Source organism: Podarcis filfolensis, assembly GCF_964270895.1.
Source record: "Podarcis filfolensis genome assembly, chromosome: 5".
Classification (NCBI taxonomy): Eukaryota; Metazoa; Chordata; class Lepidosauria; order Squamata; family Lacertidae; genus Podarcis; species Podarcis filfolensis.
Genome location: NC_139608.1, coordinates 93,163,905 through 93,191,572, shown reverse-complemented (window position 1 = coordinate 93,191,572; position 27,668 = coordinate 93,163,905). Strand labels below are relative to the sequence as shown.

The following is a 27,668-nucleotide window of genomic DNA, read 5'->3' as shown; positions in this document are numbered from 1 at the left end:
CTGGCTGGATGTAGAGTGGTAGAAGGAACTAGCTGGGAAACCCCCAATGAAAGAAGGCTCAGAGTCAGGGGGTTGGTGGTGGGATGGCGATGGGAAGTCAGAAGGAGAAGAGGGAGGAGGTGGTGTCAGAAGCTGAAGAGGTAACAGGGTTTAGTGAGCAGGGAGAGTCATCTTCTTCTTTGGTGATCACTCATAGCCAAGTAAGATTGTCTTCCATAAACACGGTTTTAACAATGAGTCTGTAAGTGACTGTGAAGGCCAATTCTGGATCCACACGTCCTTCCACAGTGGGGACATTGGTTTCCGGGTGGGAGTTGATCATGGTGTGGATTTGCCAAGCGTACCTTCCTCTTAGAATGTTTCTCCCTTGCGTCCTGAGTTTGAGTGTCTTCAAAGCCCATGATAACTTTGGAAAAGGCTGTTCTCCAACTGGAGCGCTTGCAGGTCAGTGTTTCCCAGTTGTCAGTGTTTATACTACATTTTTAAAGATTTGCCTTGAAACAGTCTTTAAACCTCTTTTGTTGACCACCAGCATTACGCTTTCCATTTTTAAGTTCGGAATAGAGTAGTTGCTTTGGAAGACAATAATCAGGCATCCGCACAACATGACCAGTCCAACGAAGTTGATGTTGAAGAATCATTGCTTCGACACTGGTGATCTTTGCTTCTTCCAGTACACTGGCATTAGTTCGCCTATCTTCCCAAGTGATGTGAAAAAATTTTTGGAGACACCGTTGATGGAAACTTTTGAGTTGAAGATGACGTTTATAAGTGGTCCATGTTTCACAAACATACAGTAAGGTTGGTAGTACAATAGCTTTGTAAACAAGCATTTTGGTTTCCCTGAGAATGTCCCAGTCCTCAAACACTCTGCACTTGAACCGGGAGAACTTTCAGAGCTCAGGAATTGCTGGCTTTCAACATCAGTGTCGGCCCTTGTGGAAAGATAACTGCCCAGGTAGGAGAAGTGATTGACATTTTCCAATGTCACAGAGAGCAGTCCAGAATCAGAGGCAAAAGTAGAGGGGGGGGGCTAAAAGGCAGAGATAATGCAGGCTGGTGAGGAAGCCAGGTTGTCTCCCCCTCCTGCTGTGAACAGCTTCACACACACACACACACACACACACACACACACACACACACACACAGAGTCTCCCAGGACCAGAAGAGATATGAAGAAGACAGACAAGGTGACAAAGTCTCAGATTGCTTAGGAAGGACCTGGGGAAGGAGGAGACTTCAGGAACTGTGGCAAAATTCAGATTTGTCAAACAAGCCTGAGTATTTGCCACACAGCACCATGCAATTAAAAATAGAAATTTACACCTCAGACAAAAGCAGCCATCCCAAAAATTCTAATGTAAGGTTTGAAGATTAGAGTTTTGAGGTCCTATGTGGAATATCAATTTGCAGAGACACTTTAGATTAATAATAATAATTTTATTATTTTTATGCTGCCCATCTGACTGGGTCTCCCCAGCCACTCCAAATATTAAAAACACAATAAAACACCAAACATTAAAAACTTACATTGACATTTCCTTGACGTCTGGTGGGAGGATATTTCCACAGGGTGGGCCCCACTACTGAGAAGGCCCTCTGCCTGGTTTCACATCATTATTTAGGCTTCATATTTTAACCACACATTTTAAAAACATTTAACATGCGCTTTACGAAAAGGCACCTACACAGAAAAGGGATTAACAGGGCAGTCTGGTCTTGAAAGTCTAGGGGGAAGTACTGAAGAGATCTGGTGTGAAACTAAGGGAGCTTTAAGACAGAGATTGTAAGTGGGTCCTAGGATAGAAAGAAGTGACCATCCGACTCTCTCAGGAATGACACATAATTTACAAAGGAGAGGTATAATTTGCCGCATGTGTTCTTCTGCTCTGCAGGCATTTTCCATTAGTTGCTTGTGCTGCTATGCTTAAATAAAGTGATTTGTGAACTTCTAGAACAAGAAGGTGTGGTCGCTCCCATTTTGATTCTGGCTGCTCTGATAGCTTTCCGAAGGGCAATGGTGTCCACTCTGCAAAAAACATCTTCTGCACTAAGGTAATGTTGACCAGTTCCTAGGCAGCTTATCATTGAGAAGCGCCTTTGATGTGACAGTCACCATGGTGTGTTGACTTTGGGAACAGCTGGAAAATATGTCCTTGGAATTTACTGCAGAAGACGTGAGTAGCTTTTTGAAAGTTTATGCCATCCTTTGCATAGCAGCTTGTGGAAGCATATCAGAAACAGAGGTGTTGTGGAAGGAGGTGTTGCTGAATAAAGTAGATGCTATCTTTGCCAGCCAGATTAATCCAGCCAGAGATTTTCCACTACCCAGCAAGAAGCCTGGGAAGATCTGCCCCACAGTAGTTCTTCCATGACCTCCTACTCCCCTGAACGCTCCTCTTCCTTTCTGGGATCCAAGCACAGCTGGAACTGAGGAAAAGGTACAAAGGTGTTGGATCTTCCCCAGATTTTTCCTTTTTCCTGAACATGTTCATCATGATCCCTGCCTTATGAGGAGGATTTTGTGGGTTTTCAGGGTTCCTCTGTTTTCTGGGCAAGTTAAAAGGTACACGGGACAGTTCTGTTGGATAATGCAAGCTCTGTGCTCACAGCATGGTCCAGAGGCCTGGGATTTCTTTGGTTTACTGCTGGTTGTCCCATGATGGTGTCTGTTACTGGAACCTGATTTAGAAAGGCTACAAAATTGCTGAGTTCTTTTTTATTATTATTTTTATTGATTTTAACATAAAAATTATAAAATGTACCACAAAACTTATCACTTATACAATCTTTTTAGACTTCCATCAGCACCTCTGATGATCCAACGTTTTAACCACTTCTTATGCATTTCTTAACTTTATATTGCCTTTACATCTCTTAACAGATCATCCTTCCCCTTCTCCATTTTTGCAATACTTCCAATAATACTCCTCACAAAACTTCTTGCAAACCTACAAACGTCATCTGATCTTCACAAATACTTTTCAAATAGTCCGTAAATTTACTCCAGTCTTCCGTGAATTTCTGGTCCCGCTGGTTTCGAATCCTTCCTGTTAGTTTATCTAGTTCTGCATAGTCCATTAATTTCATCCTCCATTCTTCAATCGTCAGTAATTCTTCTTGCTTCCATTTTTGGTCCAATAATATTCTTGCTGCTGTTATTGCATATAAAAAGAGCTTATATTCCTTTCTATTTATATCACTCCCCACAATGCCCAGTAAAAATGGGAGCCGCAAAACTCGTCATTATAAAAATAACTTTTTTGTCACTTTTTTATTATTTCTTTGTTTGACCCCTCAGAATTACTCCTCCTCATAGAAATAAACGTTAAATTAACAAGTTGCCTTTTTTGTGTGTGTGTTCTTCACTCCCCTTCAAAACAGTGACCAGCGTACATGCCCCCTTTCAATGCAGTGACCAGCGTACATGCCCCTTACAATGTAGCGGGCGGGCGGACGGGAAGGTGACGTCAGGATGATGCGTGACTAACGCACACACCACCCCCATGCGACGTCACAGCCAGTACAGTGCCCGCCACAGTGGGGAGTGTCGGGGCGCACAATGCGCCTCCTCCCCTCGCTAGTATCCGCCCCGGAGCCGCAGCAAAGGTGTAAAAGAGCCACATGCGGCTCCGGAGCCACGGGTTGCAGACCGCTGTGTTAGGGGATTTAACTCATATTCCCTTCATTTTGTCTTCAGGTGTAGTGTTTGTTTGAGCTGATATGAGGGAAGCACTTGTCCATTGGTCGCTTCCAGCCCTCACGTTCTTTTAGTCACTCTGCTGGTCTCGGTTGAGAGGGCCGACTGTGACATGGGGTGGCTGGAGGTAGATGTTGGAGGTGAGCCCGTTTGGAGCTTGTCTCTGGCAAAGAAGGCATGAAGTCCTTTGCGGGGTAAGGGAGAAAGCCCTTCCACATCCAGTTTTATTTCATAAGATTGTTCTCCCGATCCCAGGCAAATGGCCTTTCTCCCATGCTATTTGCCTTCCTACAATGGAAGGGAAAGCTACCTCTGAAATCAAACTTCTACAACCAGCTTTTGAGAATTGCTCGTAGAAAACGTAGAAAAGGAACAAAAAAAGTGGTTTGAGGCTATGTTGAGTAGACTGTTCTGTGGAAGCAGGCAGAAATTCTATGTCAGTCAGAGCATAATGGAACTCCACTGCGTTGGGGCACCATGCCTCTTTAACCATGCAGTCTATATTGGAATATAGAATTTGTGCAAATGCTTTGTTTTTCAAGAGATAGAAAATAAAACAAATCCAAATTCCGCTATATAAACTGCAAGTGAATTCTGCTTCCATCTCTACGGTCTAAGACCAATTAAAGTCCTAGCCATGTTCTTCATAATGGCAGAGATGTTGTGGGAACCCAAAGGGGAAGGATGGTTCAGGTATGGAGCACTTCTGCACTCAAGGAAAGGTTAACGTTTATGATGGTTGCATAGCCAAGGACATGTCCACAAGTCGGATGTGAATGTGAACATGGGTTGCTGTTTCTGCACCTTTGTCCGCCTTGGTTCACACATAAGCACTTTCCATTTTATACCTCCAAAATTTATCTCATTGTTTCCGATCCACACTAGTGGATGGTACTTGATGTGAAGCCTTTGTGCTGTATGTTTTTTCTTTCCCTCAATTAGTGCTTCCCCATCCTCAATGAATTCTGGAAGAAGAGTCTGGATTTGATATCCCGCTTTATCACTACCCGAAGGAGTCTCAAAGCGGCTTCCAATCTCTTTTTCCCTTCCTCCCCCACAACAAACACTCTGTGAGGTGAGTGGGGCTGAGAGACTTCAAAGAAGTGTGACTAGCCCAAGGTCACCCAGCAGCTGCATGTGGAGGAGCAGGGAATCGAACCCGGTTCGCCAGATTACGAGTCCACCGCTCTTAACCACTACACCACACTGGCTCTGGAAGCTTGAGGCCCCTTGTTGGCATGCACAGATATTTACTTATCTGTGCATATGCTCCTTGTTTTCTCTCTGTAAAGAGTCTAAAAAAATATGTACAAAGTAAAGTTTAAAAAATGGTCATTTTTAAACAGCAAGTTCAAAATAAAATGTGCATTTATGTGTCAGAGAGCAAAGAATAGCCAGGTGTCAAGATATGAGCGGCACTGATTCACTCACAAAGGAGAGAGCAGAGAACCGGTTGGGTGGAGGCAATCCAGGTGGATGTTTTCTGAAGTTCCCTCCTTCCCAAAGTTTTCCCATTCTTACAGCTGTTTATTCCTAAGTACATTCCATTGAAGTGAAGCTTTACTATTTTGAAGCAAGGGCTGCCTTTTCCATTGCAGCCTAATCTTCTCCAGCCGGCTGTTGACCTTGAAAGCTGTTGGGGGCATGGTGACAAACAGCAAACACCACCAGAACCCACCTACCCAATTTTATGTTGAATTAACTTTGCTTAACAAATTTTGCTTGGGTCTAGTTTACTGTGGGAAAAGTGGGGGCTGCCAGTCGAATGAGGAGGATGCCATGTGGACAATACCAAAAATATTGAGACACAAGCAACTGCAAATCTGCGAAGACGCAATCTAACTTAAAACACAGTGAATTAGGGTCTCTTCATACACATTCCCATCCACTCCTGGAGTGAGATCAACTTCCTCGAGATGCAATCCCATGCTCCTGAGGAAAACACCAGCAGCTCTGTTGCAGGACCAATCAAACCAGGTCCCCCCTCCACTGCAATCTGATCAACAGGTAGAGAGTGAAGTGCTAAAAATAAATTAAACCCTATGTATCTCACCTGCGGATGCCGGTCTTTATGATTTGTCAGCCCTAAGTTTCCTTTCTTGAATTTGTGTGTCAGGGATGTGTTTTCTTGGGGAATTAAATGAGGTACCTCCCGTTGTCTTTGGATCACGGCTTTGGGATCAGGTAGAGTCTGTAACAGCAAACCAAGAAATTATGAGCAGCTTCCCATGGTGCACATTCTAAACCCTGAAAAGGTAACTTTGAACATTTCCCGGTCAGATGCTTTTGAATTATGGTGCTGGAGGAGACTCTTGAGAGTCCCATGGACTGCAAGAAGATCAAACCTATCCATTCTTAAGGAAATCAGCCCTGAGTGCTCACTGGAAGGACAGATCCTAAAGCTGAGACTCCAATACTTTGACCACCTCATGAGAAGAGAAGACTCTCTGGAAAAGACCCTGATGTTGGGAAAGATGGAGGGCACAGGGAGAAGGGGACGACAGAGGACGAGATGGTTGGACAGTGTTGTCGAAGCTACCAGCATGAGTTTGACCAAACTGTGGGTTGGCAGTGGAAGACAGGAGTGCCTGGCGTGCTCTGGTCCATGGGGTCACCAAGAGTCGGACATGACTAAACGACTAAACAACAACAAGAAGACATAAACAAGCCTTGGGGAAATGTGCCCATTTCAACAGTGGGAGAGAGAGTACGTGTGCGACAAAGAGGGAGGGAAGGAGGGAGACAGGGCAGGTGAATGGGTTTGGTAGTTAATCTTCCCTGCCTCACACACATCTTATTAATTGTAGTATTCCCTCCTGCCAAGCGGCAGAACCGTGGGGAGTGGGAGAGAAGATGTGGCTGAGCCTGTTTTCCCCTGCTGCTCAGCTCTAAGGAGGGAAATGAATTCAGGCGAACCTTGTTTTGAGGGGCAGGTGGGTCCTGTTCTGGACCACTGTTCACGTCAGCAGAAGAGCATGTAAACCCAACCCGCCCCACCCCTTTGGCATGATGGGGGCACGTGGACAATCACACATCATTCGGACAGTCCTAAAACAGGAGCTACCTGTACAGGAGTATAGGAGGAGGGCTCTTCATTGGCCAAAGGAGAACTGCAGGTATTCTTATCTCTTTCTCCAGCCATGACCCCCCCCCCCCGCATTCTTAGCTGTTTGACCACTCAGGGGTCAGCAAACTATTCAGCAGGGGGCCTATCTACTGTCCCTCAGACCTTGTGGGGGGGCCAGACTATATTTTTGGGGGGGGGGGAATGAATGAATTCCTATGCCCCACAAATAACCCAGAGACACATTTTAAATAAAAGGACACATTCTACTCATGTAAAAACACCTGACAGGCCCCACAAATAACCCAGAGATGCATTTTAAATAAAAGGACACATTCTATTCATGTAAAAACATGCTGATTCCTGGGCCGTCCGCGGGCCAGATTTAGAAGGCAATTGGGCCGGATCCGGCCCCTGGGCCTTAGTGTGCCTACCCATGGCTTAGTTCTATGAATAGATAGGTGGCAGGGATACAGACCCCTGAACCCCCAATCTATTCATACACACACCCTCACACGTCACCCTCACCTTTCTGTTCATACAACTGAGCATAGTACTAATCCATTCACTGGGTGTGATGCGTTTGAAAGGGAAGATATTGTTATGATTATTAATACCACACATTTTCACCCGATGGGACCCAAGGAGGCTTACAGATAAAAAACTAGAGCCACTAAAAATACAGAGAAATCAATCATTAAAAATCAACATTCACACACACACACACACACACATGTATTTCAACTTGCCTTGATATTTCCATTATTTGTAGCTATGAAGACATGCAACATACAGTTTAGCAAATGAATTGTTCATGTATGCAATGGATCATTATAAATAATTATAAATTGACTGCTTACCAAAGGTAATTGGGCATAAGCTACTTCACTTGATGCTTGATCTATCTTTGTTTTGCTTCCTGTGTGGCATATGTCTCCCTTAGGAGTCTTCCCTATTTAGAAAAATATAGGTTAGGAGTATTTCTACACAGGAGGCATATCTAAGTTTTACTGGGCCTGTCACTTAAAGATAAAACTCACTGTGTTCAATGAAACTTACTCCTAGGCAAGTATCCACAGGTTTGCAGACCATTGTAACTGCCAAAACATTCCTTAAGCAGGAAGAGTCAAAACTTTGCAATCTTGAGAGATTTTATTCTCCAGATAGTGACCCAGGGGCCAGATGTGTATTGTTGTGAGTTTTGGGGGGGGGGGGTTCGGGATCCAGGGAGCGAGTGACCCAGGAGCTCAGCTGCAAGGCATCTAGATGGCAGGTTATCCCACACTAGGAACTTAGGTAAAGGCAAGCCCTAGGCTCTGTGGTTTAGACCACAGCGCCACCCGCATCCCATACTAGGTGTTAAGTTGTGGGTGAACATATCAGACGACACAGCGATTCTTCAACAGCTCTTGTTTATTCGCAGGCCAGAACGGAACTGAACTGAAGGGTTCAGCCAGCCTCCACTACTGGCTCCACTACAACGCAACTGTAACACTTTCTGTAACTATCCAATCACTGAACGTCACTTTCAATCCCTTATTTGCATATGTGGACCGGAGCGAAAACTATCTACAGTATCCCCCTGCTGGCCCAGGGTGAGAACTTCAGTACATAACACTAGGAACTTAGGTTGGGTTTTAAAAAAAAAATAAAGATGGGAATCTAAGCATTATGGTTTATGGGGGGGGGGCAACTGCAGGTGAGACAGGCACCCATGAAAACAACTTAAGGCTGCAATTCTAAATCTTATTAACACAGTCTAAGTACACTTACCTGGCAGGCAGTCATACTGAACTCACTGTATTGCACTGCTAGATAAAAGCTGCAGTTGCGTGGCAAGACCCCAAACCCACTCCCGCCTTTGTTGGAATAAAGACACTTGACACCAGTATTTTATGTTAATAGGCTAAAAACCGACGCAACTGTATTGGTTACAGAATGGCTTAGGCATTGGAACCGACTATATTCTGACTCCTGCCCGCCTGCAGGCATCTTGGAAGGGTTAACCACCAGTAGGGGGAGTCCCATCGATGCACATTAACTAGGAACTCCCCCAGGGTCACCACTAGGCGTCGTGCCATGGCCCCAGCCCCCCGTCTGGACTTCAGACAGGTTCACGCCCCCAAGATTCCTTTAACGGAATACCCTTGAACTAGGAGGGGTAGGTGACGGCCGTGACCTCCCCTCACCTCCAATCTAATTCTCCAATGCCTAACCACCACCCGAGCCAAACTGTGTGAGCGAGAACCAGAAAAAGGGGGCGAGTTCCCACCCGCGGGCTGCTAAATATATATATATTTTTATAAGATGTTTATTAGGATTTTACAAAAAGCAAAAATTAACAGAATAAAAAGAAGACAAGGGGGAAAAAAGAAAAAATACAAAAAATACATAAAAAAAGAAAATACAAAATACAAAAAAGAAATAAGTAGAAAAAGTTAAAAACAAATCCATTTTTTTTCATGTCTTTAAGCTCGTTTGCTTGTTTCCTTGACCTCCTCACACCTCCCTTTTTTGTATTCCCGTTCACATAGTCACTTCAGCAAATCCTTACCCTCTTTTATTTAACTTAACTCTATATCTTAACATATTATAACTGTATATTTTCATCCATTATCAGTCCATTTTTACATATTCTTATTGGCCTTGTTGCTTATGCCACTTAATTTTGATCCAACATCATTTTAACATTCATTAATTTTACAATATTTCTGCAGATAGTCTTTAAATTTCTTCCAATCTTCTTCCACCGACTCTTCTCCCTGGTCTCGGATTCTGCCAGTCATTTTCGCCAGTTCCATATAGTCCATCACCTTCATCTGCCATTCTTCCAAGGTGGGTAGATCTTGTGTCTTCCAATACTTTGCAATAAGTATTCTTGCTGCTGTTGTAGCATACATAAAGAAAGTTCTATCCTTCTTTGGCACCAATTGGCCGACTATGCCCAGGAGAAAGGCCTCTGGTTTCTTCAGGAAGGTATATTTAAATACCTTTTTCATTTCATTATAGATCATCTCCCAGAAAGCCTTAATCTTTGGGCACGTCCACCAAAGGTGAAAGAATGTACCTTCATTTTCTTTACATTTCCAACATTTATTATCGGCCAAATGATAGATTTTTGCAAGCTTGACTGGTGTCATGTACCACCTATATATCATTTTCATAATATTCTCTCTTAGAGCATTACATGCCGTAAATTTCATACCTGTGGTCCACAACTGTTCCCAGTCAGCAAACATAATGTTATGTCCAACATCTTGTGCCCATTTAATCATAGCAGATTTAACAGTTTCATCCTGAGTATTCCATTTCAACAGCAAGTTGTACATTCTTGAAAGTATCTTAGTTTTGGGATCTAACAGTTCTGTTTCCAATTTTGATTTTTCCACCTGGAAGCCAATTTTTTTGTCCAAATTGTAAGCCTCCCTTATTTGATAATAGTGAAGCCAGTCTCGCACTTTATCTTTTAATTTCTCAAAACTCTGCAATTTCAATTTGTCTCCTTCTTGCTCCAAAATTTCCCAATATTTCGGCCATTTGGCCTCCATATTGAGCTTTTTCTGAGCCTTCGCTTCCATCGGTGACAACCACCTTGGGATTTTATTTTCAAGTAGGTCCTTATATCTTGTCCAGACATTAAAAAATGCTTTCCTGACAATATGGTTTTTAAATGCTTTATGTGCTTTGACCTTGTCGTACCACAAATATGCATGCCACCCAAAAACATTGTTAAAACCTTCCAAATCCAAAATGTCTGTGTTCTCAAGAAGCAGCCATTCTTTCAACCAGCAAAATGCTGCTGATTCATAATAAAGTTTAAGGTCTGGCAGGGCAAATCCACCTCTTTCCTTGGCATCAGTTAATATTTTAAATTTATTCTGGGCTTCTTGCCCTGCCAGACAAATCTAGAAATATCTCTCTGGCACTTCTTGAAACAATCCATTTTGTCCAAAATTTGCAATGATTGCAACAAAAATAACATTCTTGGCAATACATTCATCTTTATAACAGCAATTCGACACAACAAGGAAAGCTTCAAATTTGACCATATTTCTAAGTCCTTTTTTACTTCTGACCAACATTTCTCATAGTTGTCTTTAAATAGATTTAAGTTCTTAGCAGTCATATTAACCCCTAGGTATTTTACTTTCTTAACCAATGTTAAACCCGTCTCCTTCTGAAACCTCTCTTTCTCAATCGGTGTTAAGTTTTTCTCAAGAACTTTAGTTTTTAACTTGTTCAACTTAAATCCTGCCACATGACCAAATTCTTGAATCAATTCTAATACTCTTTTAGTACTAGATTCTGGCTCCTGTAACGTCAATACTAAGTCATCTGCAAAAGCTTTCAATTTGTATTGTTTGGCTCCGACCTGTATACCTTTAATCAGACGGTCCCTTCTAATCATATTTAGCAAAACCTCCAGGACTGAAATAAAAAGCAATGGGGAAATTGGGCAGCCTTGTCGTGTACCTTTCTCTATCTTGAATTCCTCAGTCACCACGTTGTTAACTATTAGTTTAGCCTTTTGTTCTGAGTAAATTGCACTTATACCATTTTCAAACCCTTGACCAACCCCCATCCCCTGAAGATTTTTCTTCATAAAACTCCAAGAAATATTATCAAAGGCTTTCTCCGCGTCTACAAAGATTAAAACTGCTTTAGTATTGATGTTCACTTGCAACTTCTCCAAAATGTTAATTATATTCCTCGTGTTGTCAGACAAGTGTCTACCTGGGAGAAAGCCGGCTTGGTCTTTATGTATCTCTTCCACTAATACTTTTTTTAATCTTTTAGCCAAAATATCAGCAAATTTTTTGTACTCCACATTGAGCAGGGATATGGGGCAGTAGTTCTTAAGTTGTGTCTTTTCAGACTCAATTTTCGGTATAAGCGTAATATAAGCTTCCTTCCACGACTCTGGCGCTTTTTCCCCCTCCAAAATTTCGTTACAGACCTCCTTTAGTGGTTGAATTATCCAATCCTTCAAGGATCTATAATATTTTGAGGTTAAGCCATCCGGCCCTGGAGATTTGCCCAGCTGCATATTCTGGATGGCACCTTCCACCTCCTGTTCTGTTATTTTATAGTTCAGCATTAACTTATTTTCTTGAGAACTTTTTTGTAGTCCATTTGTTTTTAGAAATTGATCTATATCAAACTCTTTCTGTGGCCCTTGTGTATATAACTGTTTAAAGTACCTCTGGAAGCATTTTCTAATTTCCACTGGATTCTGAATATTCTTTCCTTCCACTTCCAAGTTAGTAATAGTGTTGAGCTTTTGTCTTTTTTTCATTTGCCAAGCTAACAATTTTCCACATTTATTAGCCGATTCAAATGTCCTTTGTCTCATTTGTTTAATTTTCCATTCGATTTCCTGATCCATCATCTTCATATATTGCACTTGATATAACTTTATATCTCTCAGAATCTCTTGTGACTTTGGTTTCGCTCTCAGTTTCTTCTCACCCTCTTTTATTTTTTCCAAAATTTTATCTTTTTTCTCATTTTGAGCTCTCTTCTTTATTGCATTCTGTAGAATCAGAAACCCCCTCATAACTGCTTTGCTTGCGTCCCAGATTACTCTTTTTTCAATGGTGGTGTTCAAATTTATCTCAAAATAGTCTCTCAAGGTTTTTTGGGCCTTCTTGATAACCTCTTGATCTCTAAACAAGGTGTCATTCATCCTCCATCTGAAGGAACCAGTTGGTGTTAATTTCATCTCCATTTTCACAGCATTATGGTCGGAGCAAGTTTTAGGGCAAATTTCCACTTTTCGAGTCTTAGGTGCCAGTCCTCTAGTTATCCAGATTTGGTCAATTCTTGTCCATGTCATTTTGGCTTCAGAGAAGAATATTCCCTGGTACATGACCCCAGTCAAGCTTGCTAAAATTTATCACCTGCCTGACAATAAATGTTGGAAATGTAAAGAAGCTGAGGGAACATTCTTTCACCTTTGGTGGACTTGCCCAAGAGTTAAGGCTTACTGGGAAATGATATATAATGAACTTAAGAAAGTATTTAAAAGTACCTTCCCTAAGAAACCAGAGGCCTTTCTCTTGGGCATAGTTGGCCAATGGGTGCCAAAGAAAGATAGAACATTCTTTATGTATGCAACAACAGCAGCAAGAATACTTTTAGCTAAATATTGGAAGACACAGGATCTACCCACCGTGGAGGAATGGCAGACGCAAGTGATAGACTACATGGAGATGGCTGAAATGACTGGCAGAATCCGTGACCAGGGAGAAGAATCGATGGAACAGGACTGGAAAAAGTTTAAGGACTATCTACAAAAATACTGCAAAATCTTTGAGTGTCAATAGGATGTGGGAAGTAAAAGCAACAGGGTTTGTGTGACTTTGGTCAAAGGTGTGTGAAAAGAAGAATCTAAGAAAAAAAGGATAAGGGGTTTTGAACAGAACAATATTATGTCATATTTTATAAGATGAGGTACGGATTAAAAAAAATGGAAAATGGGGACATAATAATTAGAATATAACATTAAGTATGGTTGAAACAAGGTTTTGAATTTGCTGAATCTGATTGGAGTAAAGTGGAACACAAAAAAGGGGGATGTGAGGAGGTCAAGACAGAGGGGCATGGAACTTTATAAATTTAAGAAAGAGTGTTTTTCTTTTTTCTGTTTTTCTATTTTTCTTCTTTTCTTTTTTTTCTGTCATATATTTTTGTTTTTCTTGAGCTTTATGTATGGAAATGATGTATTTTGAAATGATGAAATTCTTTGTTTTGTAAAATTTTAATAAATATGTATTTAAAAAAAAAAACAGAGAAGAATATTCCCTCTCTACCCAAGGGATTCTTAGTTCTCCAAATGTCAATCAAGTCCATATTGTCAGTCAATTCAAAAAAGGTTTTTGGTAGTCTGCCATCTCTACTAACTACCTGTCTCTGCGACTTGTCCATGTTTGTAGATACCACTCCATTCATATCTCCCATCATGATAATGTTGTAATCCATATAGTCTAACAATGTCTCATGCAACTTCTTAAAAAATTCAGATTTCCCCTCATTCGGTGCATATACTCCTACGATCAAAAATTTTTCTCCTTGTGTTTGAATTTCGATTGCCACAAATCTTCCTTGGTCATCTTTAAAAACAAATTTTGGTGATAGGCTCTCTTTTGCATAAATTACTACTCCTCTCTTTTTAACCTTGTCCGATGAAATAAACTCTTGGCCCAATCTTTTATTAATCAATACTTTCCTATGTAGCCTTATCACATGTGTTTCCTGTAAACAAATCAAGTCCAATTGTTCCTTTTTCAGTAAATGAAAGACTTTTTTCCTTTTCTCCGGGGAGTTAAATCCATGAATATTCCAACTTAATAGTTGCAGAGACATGGTGTATTTATTTTGCTTTTCCTCCAACTGCTCCCAATAATTGTTCTTGTTCTGACGGTGGTATCACTTTCTCTAGCTTGTCCAGTCCCAAAGGTAGTGATACTATGCCTTGAATTCCTGGTTTTAAAGCTCTTGGCTCTTCTTCAGCTTCTTTTTGCAGGTCTTCTCCGCGTTCTCTCAGAAATTTTTCTGGCCTTGGGGGAATTCCCACCTAAAAATGGTTCTGTTTCCTCTCAACAGGGCCACCAAGTCTCCGTAGTTGGACCTAAGGTCCAAAAGGTGTTTCGGGATGTCCTTAAATATCTCCACTCTTGATTCGTTTATTTCCAAGGTCTTCTGGAAGTGCAGACTCAGTATTCTGTCTCTCTCCTCTTTTGATCGGAGGGTAATCAAACAGTCTCTCACCCTGGACTTCCGGGGTGGCGCCATCGGCAATGGCGGACTCCCTCTGAACTGAAGGGACCAGCTCCGCGCGAAACGGGTCGTTTCCGCTACGGCGAAGCGGGGACCCTTTAAAAAATCACAGGCGGATGAAGCCTGTGACCATGGGACTCGGCGGGCACCTTTAGCGCCCCCCCAACCCGCAAAGGAACCCATTAACGGGCTCCGAAGCAAAGAGGGGGAAGTGGCGCGGTGCTGTGAGTCTACTGCTTTTTCCGTGGAGCGAAGCCGCATAGCCGTTGCCGGAGAGCGCTGCCTTTTGCCTGGGACAATTTGGCATTTAAAGAATCACCCGTGAGTACTTAAAACTCGAACAATTGGATTTTAAATAAGGACTGGCCAGTAGAGAGGAATTGGACTCAAAATTTATCTCAATTTGGTACTGAAACGGGAAGGTCTAAACAGGAAGTCAGCCTTCTGTTTCTTTGTAGTCAGAATAAAGCAAAGATAACGTAAACTAGAGCTTAGAAAATTACTTTTAAAGGATTGGCTTTCATCATTTAAAATCGGGGAACCCCCCTTAGGTAGCAGGAGAAGAAGGGAGATCTCTTTTTGGACTGTTTAAACCTGCAGAAGTGAGTTTAAAGTAAAGTAACTTTCCACTGTCCTGATCCTGGAGCGGAGTGTCAGGACTGACGTTTGAAGCTCATTGACCAGAGACAAATGTTTTCGACAGACAGCTAAAAGAAAAGTAACATAGTGACTCCATTGTTTCCTTTCGCATTTCAAAGGAACAAATATTGACTGAATATCTTTAAAAAGAAACTTTGTTGCTATTGTCCTTAAAAGAAAGAATAAACAGAAGTTTCCCCCCTAGAGGGAGACTGTGAAATTGTAACCAACTTCAGGAGCTTGCAGCTGTTACAGATTACAATCGTGGGAAAGGACTTGTGACCTTGTAGGACAATGTTTTCAGAAGCTCTGTTGGGTGCTTTCTGTAAAATAAATGCCCTATTGGATCAGCTAAGCCAGAAGACGGATTTGATGACTAATGCGACCAGAAATTTTGAACAGGCAGTAGGAAACTACATGGAGCCTACCCAGGAACTAAAACAGGAGTGTGCTATGACAGCACAGATGAGAGAAGAGGATACTGCTGAATCCTGGGTGCCAGAAATGGAGGGAGTTGCGGCCCTGCAGGATCATGAGCCTTTGGATTTGATAAATGAATTTGGAAGAAACCAGATTTGGAAAGATAAAGTTTGGTTTGGTTTGGTTTGGAAATGGGGGGTTGGACTGACCCTCCCATGCAGGGATGTTTGGACTTTCTGAGTCTGGTAATGGGCCGTCAAATGTTTGGAGCTGTGGGGGCTCTTAATTTTGGAGGGAATCTGAAACAGGAGTTTAAATATCACATGGAGTTTAGTCTGGACTATGGAAATGGGGCTGATCTGCTGAAAAGGGTCAAAAACATTACTAAGCTGGAGTTCCCACGAGTGAAAGGAAAATATGAAGAAGAGTCGCAGAAGGGACATGGAAGAGACTTGAGGGCCTCGGATATAAGGATACCAGGTTAATGCGCTAGATTAATGGGACAAAAAGGACTGACAAAATCCGGGACCAGGAGGAAGGGACGCTGGATGAAGATTGGATTGTTTTACTTTTTTTTCTTTTATCATTAGGACTGTTTTAAAATAATTGATGAATGTTAGAAAAATGTTGAAATGGAACTACTTGCTTCTAGTAAAAATGTTAAAAGAATTAGGTTAATGATATGGTTATGAGAAGTTGGTAAAAATAAGATTTAAGTTTTAAGTTTTAAGGTTTGCTATAAGACAAGAGGAAAATAGATTAAGATAATGTAAGGACAAAATATTATGAACTATGGAAAGGATTTGCTGTGATAATTATTAACCAGGATACAAGAAAGGGGAGGAGGAGGAGGTCAAAGAAAGAAGGTAATGAAAGTTAAAAATTTGAGAATGATGGATGTATTTTTTCTTTTTATTTTTCTGTTTTGTCTTTTTTCTGTTTTTTCTTTTTTTATAATTTTGAAATTTTTAAAATAAATATTATTAAAAAAAAACCAGTCTCTTACCCTGTTCTTTCTCCCTCCTCTTCCAAGTCTAAAAGCACTTACTATCTTGAAGTCTTGCTTATCATCCAGGTTCCAAAAGTCTGCAAATTCCTGTGTAAGAAAATCACTTAGGCTGTCTTTTTCAAGTTCAGGTACCACCCTGATCCTCAAATTAGTCTGTTTCTCCTTCAGTTCAATCATAGACAAAAGCGACCGGTGGTCCTCAAGCTGTTTACATATCGGTGTTATCTTTTCCTCTACAGCCGCTGCTTTTTCCTTTGCTTCCTCGGCTGTCTTTCGATTCGAAGTAGATTCTTGCAGCAGTTTTTCAATAGATTCTGTGTTTGAATTCACCTTCTGCCCCAAGTTGTTGATGCTAGTAGTATTTTGGTCAATTTTAGTTGTTGCTTCAGTGACTTGTTTGCTTAGTTTTTCCAAGGTTTCATAAATTTTACTTAATACTGAAGTAAATCCCTCTTCAGATGCCATTCCTTTTGACCCAGCTTGTGCAGGGTCTTCCCCTTGTGGTGCAGAAGGGCCGGATGCAGATGCTCTGTGCTGCTGCAATGCTGCACTGGTCTGCTGCAGTCTAACCTTGCCCGATCTTGTTGTTTTTTCCTGAGGCAAGTTTTTATCCTGAGGCAAGTTTGCCATAACACTTTATCTGAGGATCAAGGTCAGTCCCACGGCCAAGGCTTGTTTTGCCAAGCTTGTTTTGCAGTGGAAATTTCCCTGGCCAGTTAGAAGTGGAAAATTCCCCAGCTAGTTGTAGCAATTTCAGTGTTCCTCTAGGGGGACACAGTAACAGTCAATGGTGTTACAATAAAGTATCTTTTCCAACTTTCCAAAGTCCCCCTTCAACAAAATAGGCAACAGTTTCAAATCCAGAGAAGCCCTTCAGAAAAAAGTATCTCACTTGCAGAGTTAACTGTCAAAAAGTTACATTGTCCATAAACAGTGCGACTCTCAGTACATCAATTCTATTGATCCTGGCAGTCCGTTCCCAAGGATTAAGTGGTGGTCTTTATTCCCTTTTCTCTCCTTTCTTTTCTTTTTTTTTTTTTGCAGGCAAAAAATACTTTCCCCTCTTCCCTCCCCTCTCCTGCAGTTCGGGGAGGGAGTTCTTTTAATTTGACGTTAGGATTCAAGTCCTTTTAACGCAACTCTCCCGGTCTTAGCTTAGACAGTCTTTGCTTTGATCTGTATACAGAAAACGGAAGGCGGACTTCCTGTTTACGCCTTCCCGCTTCAGTGCCAAATTAATCCTTTTTTTCCTTAAATTCCCCGATCTTTAAACTTGACCTACTCACGGGTAGTTGTTTAGTAGCCGAATTGTCACAGGAAAAAGGTCAGTGCTCTCCGGCAACAGCTGTGCGGCTTCGCTCCACGGAAGAAGCAATTGACTCTCAGCACCGCGCCAGACTCCCCGTTTCGCTCCAGAGCCCCTTACAGGGTTCCCTCGCAGATTGGGGGGGCGCTAAAGGTGCCCGCCAAGTCCCACGGTCACAGGCTTCACCCGCCTGTAATTTCGAAGTGGTCCCCGCTTCGCCGTAGCGGCAAGACCCGATTTCCGCGGAGCTACTCCCTCAGAAATAGAGGGAATCCGCCATTACCGATGGCGCCGCCTCCGGAAGTCCAGCGGGCTGCTAAATAGAGCACGCCACGGCCCCTGGCCGCCCGGATTGGTCGGTCTGGGGCGTGACGCGGAGAGGACTCCCTATGACACGGGGGCTAGCCACACCCCCATGCACGGGGTGGGCTCGTGTCCAGCCCGCAACTCCATTTCCCTGGGAAGGGAAATGGTTTTATCTTCCATTTGGAAGACATCTTAAGGCAGCACTGTTTAGGGAAGTTTTTGATGTTTGAAGTTTTGTTCGGTTTTTAATGGGTGGGGTAGAAATAAATTATTATTATTATTATTATTATTATTATTATTATTATTATTATTATTTCCTTATGAGGTAGTTTGTCATCTCAGGTGTGAGGTCCATCTGGTAAGTTTTACTTAAAACTTCAAGTTTCAGGGGGATACTGTAGATAGTTCAGGTCCACATATGCAAATAAGGGATCGAAAGTGGCGTTCAGTGATTGGATAGTTACAGAAAATGGTTACTGTTGTGTTCTAGTGGAGCTCTATATAAGCAGGCTGGCTGAACCCTTCAGTTCAGTTCTGTTCTGGCCTGTGAATAAACAAGAGCTGTTTGAAGAATCGCTGTGTCGTCTGATATGTTCACCCACAACTTAACAGATGCCTCATAGACATATGAAGATTACACCAACCAGCTCTTCAATAGGATGCAAATTCTGGCCTCACTCTCACATGCATTGGTCTACTTCCCAGAGATCCAGCTCAATCCTATATGCTGTTTGTTGAGTTCTGTCAAGCGTGCAGTGAGCAGATTCACAGGAACCTTTGCGGTTTTTCTGATGTTTACCTAAACATCAGACAAAAGCTCCTATGGAGGACAACTTTCATTTCAAAATAGAAGAGGCTTACAACCTAAGCTTTGCTTACCACAGGGATCGGGCTGGCCTGATCCAATTCTAATTTTTTCTCCATCTTGCTTTGAGCCGTGAACAACAGCACTCCGTTCCCTTTCCTGTAAGAAAGAACAGGGAGAGGGAATGTATAACGAAGCCAGAGATTTCCTGTATACTTGAATGCTCTCCAGTGGAAAAGTAACAGATTATCAGGCAAAAGCACTGGTGCAACAGAATTTATTTCGCTAATTAGCACAAGCAGACCCTATTCTAGCTCCAAACAACGTGTAGAGCAACGTGTAGAATCATACGACTGGAAGGGACCTCAAAGGTCCTATAGTCTAGCTCCCCGCCAGTGTAAGAAACCCACTGATAGGCAGCCATCCAGCCTCTGCTTAAAAGCTTGCAATGGAGGAGAGGCTTTCTGAGGCAGCCTGTTCTACTGTCAAACCACTCACACGGCTAGGAAGTTATTTCTAATGTTTAATTGACCTTTCCTCTTGTAACTTGAACCTGAGAAGTGGTGATTAACTCTTTCCACACACTTTAGGACCTAAGGAAAGAGCTGCATTACCATAGTACAGTGGTACATATGCTTCAGGTTACATACGCTTCAGGTTACAGACTCCACTAATCCAGAAATATTACCTCGGGTTAAGAACTTTGCTTCAGGATGAGAACAGAAATTGCGCAGCGGCGGTGCAGCGGCAGCAGGAGGCCCCATTAGCTAAAGTGGTACTTCAGGTTAAGAACAGTTTCAGGTTAAGAACAGACCTCCGGAACGAATTAACCCGAGGTACCACTGTACTAGTCTTGGAAAGGCAGGGCGTCCTTGCCTCGTAGCCATGCGATGGTAAGTCTAATGAGATGCATTCTTTATTCTGTGAGTCGGGGTATCGGGATGCCCTGTCACCAGTGGCGTAGCGTGGGTTGTCAGCACCCGGGGCAAGGCAAGTAATTTGCGCCCTCTAACCCGTGGATTTGCGCCCCCTAACCCGTGGATTTGCGCCCCCTAACCCATGGATTTGCCCTAACCCCAGATGTTGCGCCCGGTGCGGCCCGCCCCCCCTGCACCCCCCACGCTACGCCACTGCCTGTCACCTGGAATTCCCCTTAGCACATTTCCGGGCACCCTTGCAGCTCATGAGGCATAGCTGTCAACTTTCAGATTTGAAAATACTGAAATACCAAATAAGATGGATAACAATGTGTAATAGAAAAAGAAGTATGAAATTAGGTTAAAGGTGTGTGAAAGAAATAGAAGTGGAAAGAAATTGCAACTGAGTAGATTGGAAGTCTAACACAAAGGTGGGGTGAGGGGTGGTGGATGGTGATGGGAAAAGGAATTATCTGTGGGATTGAGTGTAGGTATGTTTGAACACTTTTAAGGATTGTAAGAAATGTATGTTTGTATGCTTGTATATTTGTAATACATATGTATTAATGCTGAATTATTTTAACAATAAAAACTTTTTAAAAATTTAAAAAAAAAGAAAAAGGAAAAAGAAAATAAGGAATCGGCAGCATAGCTGTCAACTTTCAGATTTGAAAATAAGGGATCAGCAGCCTCACCTGTCCCAGAGACAGTCTACAGGATATCTAACAATCCAGGATAGCAGCGGGAAGCAGCGGGAAACGGCGCTGAAATAAGGGAATTTCCCGCAAAAAAGGGAAAGGTTGACAGCTATGTCATGAGGGCTAGAAAGATATTCTGAAAAAGGAGTAGGCAATTTTGGAAAAGGGGTAGGCAACCTAAGGCCCGTGGGCCAGATGCGACCCAATCGCCTTCTAAATCCAGCCCACGGACAGTCCGGGAATCAGTGTGTTTTTACATGAGTAGAATGTGTCCTTTTATTTAAAATGCATCTCTGGGTTATTTGTGGGACATAGGAATTCATTCATTTCCCACCCCACCCCCACCAAAATATAGTCCGCCCCCACAAGGTCTGAGGGACAATGGACCGGCCCCCTGCTGAAAAAGTTTGCTGACCCCTAGTCAAGAGGCTGAGGATCCATAATCCTCACTTTTGTTATATATATTGTTATAAATGGGGAAAATAAAAATCCGAGACCAGGGAGAAGAGTCGGTGGAAGAGGATTAGAAGAAATTTAAAGACTATCTACAGAAATATTGTAAAATTAATGAATGTTAGAATGATGTTGGATAAAAATTAAGTGGTTTCCAGCTGTAATGCTTTAAGAGAATATGGAAAAAGGGTTCTAAATACCGTATTTTTCCCTCTATAACACGCAGATTTTTTCTCCTAAAAAGGAAGGGGAAATGTCTGTGCGTGTTATTGAGCGAATGTGTGGTCCCTGGAGCCAAATGGCATAAAAAATCAGGCAAAAATCAAATCGCGCGTCTCGGAGAAGGGAAACCTGAAAAGAGGAAGTGGCTGCTTTCCTGCATTCTGCCTCAGGGTCTTACTGCCCACCCTCCTCTGTTTCCTTGCTGTGTTTGCTCAAACAGAACAAAGAGCAGGGAAAGCCCCTCCCCTCCAGGCAAGCAGAGTGTCGTCTCTATGCTCCGGTGCTGCTGAAAACATGCAGGAGGGAGGGAGGGAGGGAGGGAGGGAGGGGGGGAGAGAGAGAGAGAGAGAGAGAGAGAGAGAGAGAGAGCGAGAGAGAGAGAGAGAGAGAGAGAGAGAGAGAGAGAGAGCTGGCTGGCTTGGGTGGGTAGGTGAGGGAAAACTTTTGCCTTCCTTTCCTCCCTCCCGTTATACCCCTCTCCTGCATTCTTAGCCAGCTGCTTCTCTGCACACCCCTCTCGTGCTCCTTGTCCATTCTGTATTTTTCCTTCCTTCCCCACTTAAAATGTGGTTAAAAAGCATGGATCCACATGGATCCTCAGGATCTTTGCATTGGGTCACCCCAAATTCACCATCAGATCACATAGCATGTCCATGGCTACAGCCTGCCCCCCCCCCCAAATCACGCACCCACTGTTGCCTGGGGCTGCAATGGTGCAAAAACGTGGTTACAAAACATGGATCCTCAGGATCTTTGCATTGGGTCACCCCAAATTCACCATCAGAGCACATAGCATGTCCATGGCTACAGCCTGCCCCCCCCCAAAATCACACACCCACTGTTGCCTGGGGCTGCAATGGTGCAAAAACGTGGTTACAAAGCATGGATCCACAGGGATTCTCAGGATTTTTGCATTGGGTCACCCCAAATTCACCATCAGATCACATGTCTGTGGCCACAGCATGAAGCACAAAAATGATACATCCACTGTTTCATTCAGAATGTTTTTTCCCTTGTTTTCCTCCTCTAAAAACGATGTGCGTGTTATGGTCAGGTGCGTGTTATCGAGCGAAAAAGACGGTAGGTAAAAACATAATTGAAATGATGTTGGATTGGAAATAAGTGGTATTAGCAACAAAGTTAATAAGAATATGCAAAAATGAATTGATAATGGATGAAAATACAGAGTTATAAAATGTTAAGTTATAGAGATAAGATAAATGAAAGAGGGTAAGGATTTGCTGATTTGATTATTTAAATGGGAATACAAGAAGGGGAGGTGTGAGGAGGTCAAAGAAACAAGCAAATGAGCTTTAAGTTATGAAAAATGGAATTGTTTTTAATTTTTCTTATTTTTTCTGTGTGTTTATTTCTATTTCTTTTTTTCTTTTATTATGTGTTTTTGTATATTTGTTTTTGTAAAACTTTAATAAATATTTCTCAAAAAAAAAAAAGGTATAGAACTGCTGCAACATTAGTTTTGCTTACCTTTTGGTAGGCATTTGTTTTTTCTCCAGGCTTCAGTATAACAGGCAGCGCACTTGATCTGCCTTTTCTTATTTTTTCAGCCTTGGTGACAATCTTCTTCCTAAAGAGTAAACACGGAGAAAATTAATCATGCAAACATTGTAGGAACAACGTTATTCTAAATTTAGAAATATAAGCTGAAATAATTTGAGGAAATAATTTGTACCATGCTTAGAAGAGTTTTTTTATTGTAGAAAGGATAATATATATTAAATGTAAAGTAAGATAAGAATCAGTAGGCACGTAGCCAGCTAGGACAATAAAAGTTTAAGTAAAAGGAAAGAATACTGTGCAGGAACAAAGGTTATATAGTCTGGGGCATGTCAGGAAATAAGGATGGGGGGGAAATGAAAAGGATTAGTTGAACTTGAACATTTTCACTGATGCTTTGTTCTTTTTAGTTACAGATAGGTAGCCGTGTTGGTCTGCCATAGTCAAAACAAAAAAAATTAATGACTAATGACTAATAGTCTAATGACTAATGACTAATAGACTAATGACTACTGCAGTCGTTAAGAGTCGTCAACAGGCTCATCACAGCTATCTGCCAATCACCCATTCCCACCACCCTTCTGAGTAATACCCCTCCCCACCTTCTCACTATATAGAAGGATCTGGCAACTTCTGTTTCAGTGTATCTGAAGAAGTGTGCATGCACACGAAAGCTCATACCAAGAACTAACTTAGTTGGTCTTTAACGTGCTACTGGAAGGGAAAAAATTTTTTTGTTTTGCTCTTTTTAGTAAGCAACTTGTTAAATTGTGGGTGAACTTATCAGGCGACACAGCGATTCTTCAAACAGCTCTTGTTTATTCACAGGCCAGAACAGAACTGAACCGAAGGGTTCAGCCAGCCTGCTTATATAGAGCTCCACTAGAACGCAACAGTAACCATTTTCTGTAACTATCCAATCACTGAATGTCACTTTCAATCCCTTATTTGCATGTGGACCTGAGTGAAAACTATCTACAGTATCCCCCTGCCGGCCCAGGGTGAGAGCTTCAGTACATAACACAACTGGAAGTGTCCTTCCTATTATCACTGTTAATATTTAAAAATCAAGCTTTGCTATCAATGCATGACCAGCAATAGTTCAGAGCTCACCAAGAAAACCAGGAAAACGTGGACCATTCTATGATTCAAATGGCCTTTTTCCTTCCTCAGTAATGGCCTTTAAATTAGCTTCCTACACACTTTAATTCAGTTTCCCTCATATTTTAGAAGTTCACATTCTCCTTCTCAGGTGAACCCTACCCTCCATCGTGTCCACAACACCCCCAATGGGGATCCAAATATGTTTAAAGGGGGGGGCTCAGTGCTACTCTTTCCTTGCTTGCTGCCACAATTGAGACTCAAGAGCAGGAAGCGAACAACGCCTTTCTCCACCTGCTGTTGGGACACATCCTTCTTGGTATCTCAGAGACAAATAATATACCCATGGGCACCAAGAGGGGATTAACACCGCCATGCCATTGTTGAGGCACCTGTGGTCCTTTTCTCCTAAGCGTTCGTTCTTGGGAACGCAGGCCTTACCCACGTAAATGATTCCATTGGAAGCAGGAATAAGAAGTCACCAGAAGTCAAGAGGAGGTTAAAGGTAAAGGGACCCCTGACCATTAAGTCCAGTCGTGGACGACTCTGGGGTTCCGGCGCTCATCTCGCTTTATTGGCCGAGGGAGCCGGCGTACAGCTTCCGGGTCATGTGGCCAGCATGACTAAGCCGCTTCTGGCGAACCAGAGCAGCACACAGAAAGGCCGTTTACCTTCCCGCTGGAGCGGTACCTATTTATCTACTTGCACTTTGACGCGCTTTCGAACTGCTAGGTTGGCAGGAGCAGGGACTGAGCAACGGGAGCTCACCCCGTCGCGGGGATTCGAACCGCCGACCTTCTGATTGGCAAGTCCTAGGCTCTGTGGTTTAACCCACAGCGCCACCCACGTCCCTAGTAGCTATTACATTTCCAATAAAAGGCCCTCGCAGTAGCTTTCGTCACCACCAGCATGGCTTAACCTACTTCAGTCTGCATAAAATATTTTCCACACCATCATACAACACGCAGGCAGTGCTACAGCTAAGGCTCAAATTCAGGGTCCTAACTCAAAATGTTCCACCAGAGAATGGGAGCTGATGGGGGCAGAGGTGTACCTAGTGAGTGGCAAAACTGGCCCCTGCTTAGGGGTGCAGGCCCAAACCGTCAACCTTCTGATCGGCAAGTGCTGGGCTCTGTGGTTTAACCCACAGCACCACCCGCATCCCTAAGAGGAGGTTAGGAGCAACTAAATTTCAAGACCTCCAGCACAATGCAAGTAACAAGTAAAAATGTAAACAACTTTGCCAGATCATGTACAATCCCGGGACCCAGTACTAGCTGACTGGGGTGGTACAATGCTTTCAGTGGCAACAATCCAACCATCTGCTTGCTGCTAATGTGCAAAGCAGCAGGGAGAGGGGATTTGCAAGGGCAAAATGGTGGCTTTCAACATTCCTCCAGCTGCTGCTTTTCTTCTGCAATCACTCAAAGAATTGCAAGGGAAAAGGAACAGAAATAGGATTTTTAAGCAACTCACTGTCATTTCTCCCCGACACAACTCGCAGACTCCCTGCACTTCCATGCCACATTTGCATGTTGGCCACAAATGTGCCAGGGTGCAACTGCAACCTGATAATCCCTTATTTGGCACCAAGCATGGAGTTCTTCAAGCATGGACGCGGGTGGCACTGTGGGTTAAACCACAGAGCCTAGGACTTGCCGATCAGAAGGTCGGCGGTTCAAATCCCCGCGACGGGGTGAGCTCCCGTTGCTCGGTCCCTGCTCCTGCCAACCTAACAGTTCAAAAGCACGTCAACGTGCAAGTAGATAAATAGGTACCACTCCAGTGGGAAGGTAAACGGCATTTCCGTGCACTGCTCTGGTTCGCCAGAAGCGGCTTGGTCATGCTGGCCACATGAAGCTGTACGCCGGCTCCCTCGGCCAATAAAGCAAGATAAGTGCTACAAGCCGAGAGTTGTCCGCGACTGGACCTAACAGTCAGGGGTTCCTTTACCTTTTATGGAGTTCTGCACTCAGTGGCTAATCTTGATTTCCCTTGCATGATGTGTGAAGCAGTCCCAGTGCAACTCTGTAAGTATATGTTTACAGGTAGGTAGCCGTGTTGGTTTGCCGTAGTTGAAACAAAATAAAAAAAAATCCTTCCAGGAGCACCTTAGAGACCAACTAAGTTTGTTATTGGTATGAGCTTTCGTGTGCATGCACGCTTCTTTAGTATATGTTAGGGGTACTGTTCATAACAACTGGCCGTTGTGCGCATTTAGCGAGTCTTGTGGAGAATGTGCACATAATCTATTCCACAAAGAAGGGATTGCGCACAACCTCAGTCAATATAGGCCTTGGAGAATGGACATAGCTGCATTTTGTACGTTCTCCAAGAAATAATGCGATCCTGCCACCTCTATGTCTACTTCAGAAGTGTGCAATCTGCAACACCTGGGTTGCTTCTGGCCCACTGCCTAATCTTACATGGCACAAAAGAGCGGAAAGAGGGAGTGGGGTCCAAGGAAAAGGATTCATTCTGCCCCCCCTCCTTGAAGTCCAGTTTCCTTTTCAGCCCTTTCGGCTGTTCCCCAGTCAGCTGAGCAGCACAAGGGACATCACAGGGAGCGGAAAGCTTTATACTTCCCCTCTCATAATACTTATGCGAATTGCCACCCATGCCGCTCTTAAGCCTGGCGCCAATTGTCACAGGAATCACATGGGAGGAATGAGTTAAACTGCTGATCAAAGGGAGGGAAAAGATGACTCAGAATGTGAAGGACTTCTGGTCTCAGCTACCAATCTGGGAAGCCCTCCTGAAGCGATTTTGCATGCCTCTGCCTTACCCTGGCCAGTTTGAAATATCCTCAGTTCTACTAACACATTGGGGTGAGTCTATTACTGTGTCTGTGTTACCATTGCTTATAATAGGATATTAACGAATGAATCTATAGAGTTTGGCCCGTTTTTAAATTCCTGTTCTGGAATGAAAGTTTGTGAAAGCCGCACAAAATGGATGGTGCAGGAGAAAGTATGCCATCGTTTCCCTGCCCCAGCCAGTAACCTAGACGCAATGAATGAATTTTCCTACCTCGACAGAACTGGCTGAGATGTTATGAGCTGAGGAACTAAGGCATTCATCTTGTTTTCCGAACATTCCTCCATTGACCTTAACACAGAGAGAAAAGTCTTCCATGAGATTTCCAACGAATCACCAGTTTCCACACTGGGAGCCCCAGAGAGACTCAGGTTGCATGGAGTAGGGCAAGCAACGGTTCTCGGGGCACCAGTTCTGTCTTGATAGTCGCCTGTCTCCAACTTGTACTCAGCAGCTCTTTGCTTGTTCTGCTCAATGAGTGATAGCTTCTTTTTCTGTGGCATTCCCACTATGCTCAAGAGCTCATCCCAAGAATGGCAAACGTCAACGAGGCACCAGAATGCCAGCTACCCAGTGAACTCAAATCAAACACAAATCAAAGTAGCGGCATCCTAATGTAACCTTTTGGTTTTGCCAATTTTCCTTCCCCCCAACCCCCCCAGTATTTATAGCTTCCAGAGAGAACAGTGGGATATAGAGGGTACATGACAGACCAGTAGAATTTTACAGTGTCTGTGATGTAACAGTGTCATGCATGCAAGGTTGGAATTCCTGAAGATACGGTGATCGAGCTTCACGAAACTGCCCAGGTGTTATCAACATTAGACATACGGCAGGGCGTGGGCAGGAAGAGAGCCAGTGTAGTATAGTGGTTAAGAGCGGTGGATTTGTAATCTGGTGAACTGGGTTCGATT

General features: G+C 43.0%; 1 protein-coding gene across 4 annotated transcripts in view; it reads right to left on the bottom strand.

The window, feature by feature from the left end:
• DYRK4 (dual specificity tyrosine phosphorylation regulated kinase 4) overlaps positions 1–27,484 on the bottom strand; it is a 59,873-nt gene extending 32,389 nt beyond the window's left edge. For 2 of the 4 annotated variants that reach the window (XM_083615579.1, XM_083615580.1), the window contains exons 1-5: positions 26,968–27,470; positions 22,807–22,906; positions 19,103–19,187; positions 7,625–7,716; positions 5,754–5,891 (exon numbers count right to left, since the gene is read on the bottom strand). In XM_083615579.1, coding sequence (XP_083471705.1) covers positions 5,754–5,891; positions 7,625–7,716; positions 19,103–19,187; positions 22,807–22,906; positions 26,968–27,257 — 705 coding nt within the window. In that variant the 5' untranslated portion in view covers positions 27,258–27,470. Of the gene's footprint in view, positions 1–5,753; positions 5,892–7,624; positions 7,717–19,102; positions 19,188–22,806; positions 22,907–26,967 lie in introns of all 4 variants that reach the window. The other 2 variants (XM_083615581.1, XM_083615582.1) reach the window with 2 other exon arrangements.
• Positions 27,485–27,668: the final 184 nt, after the last annotated feature.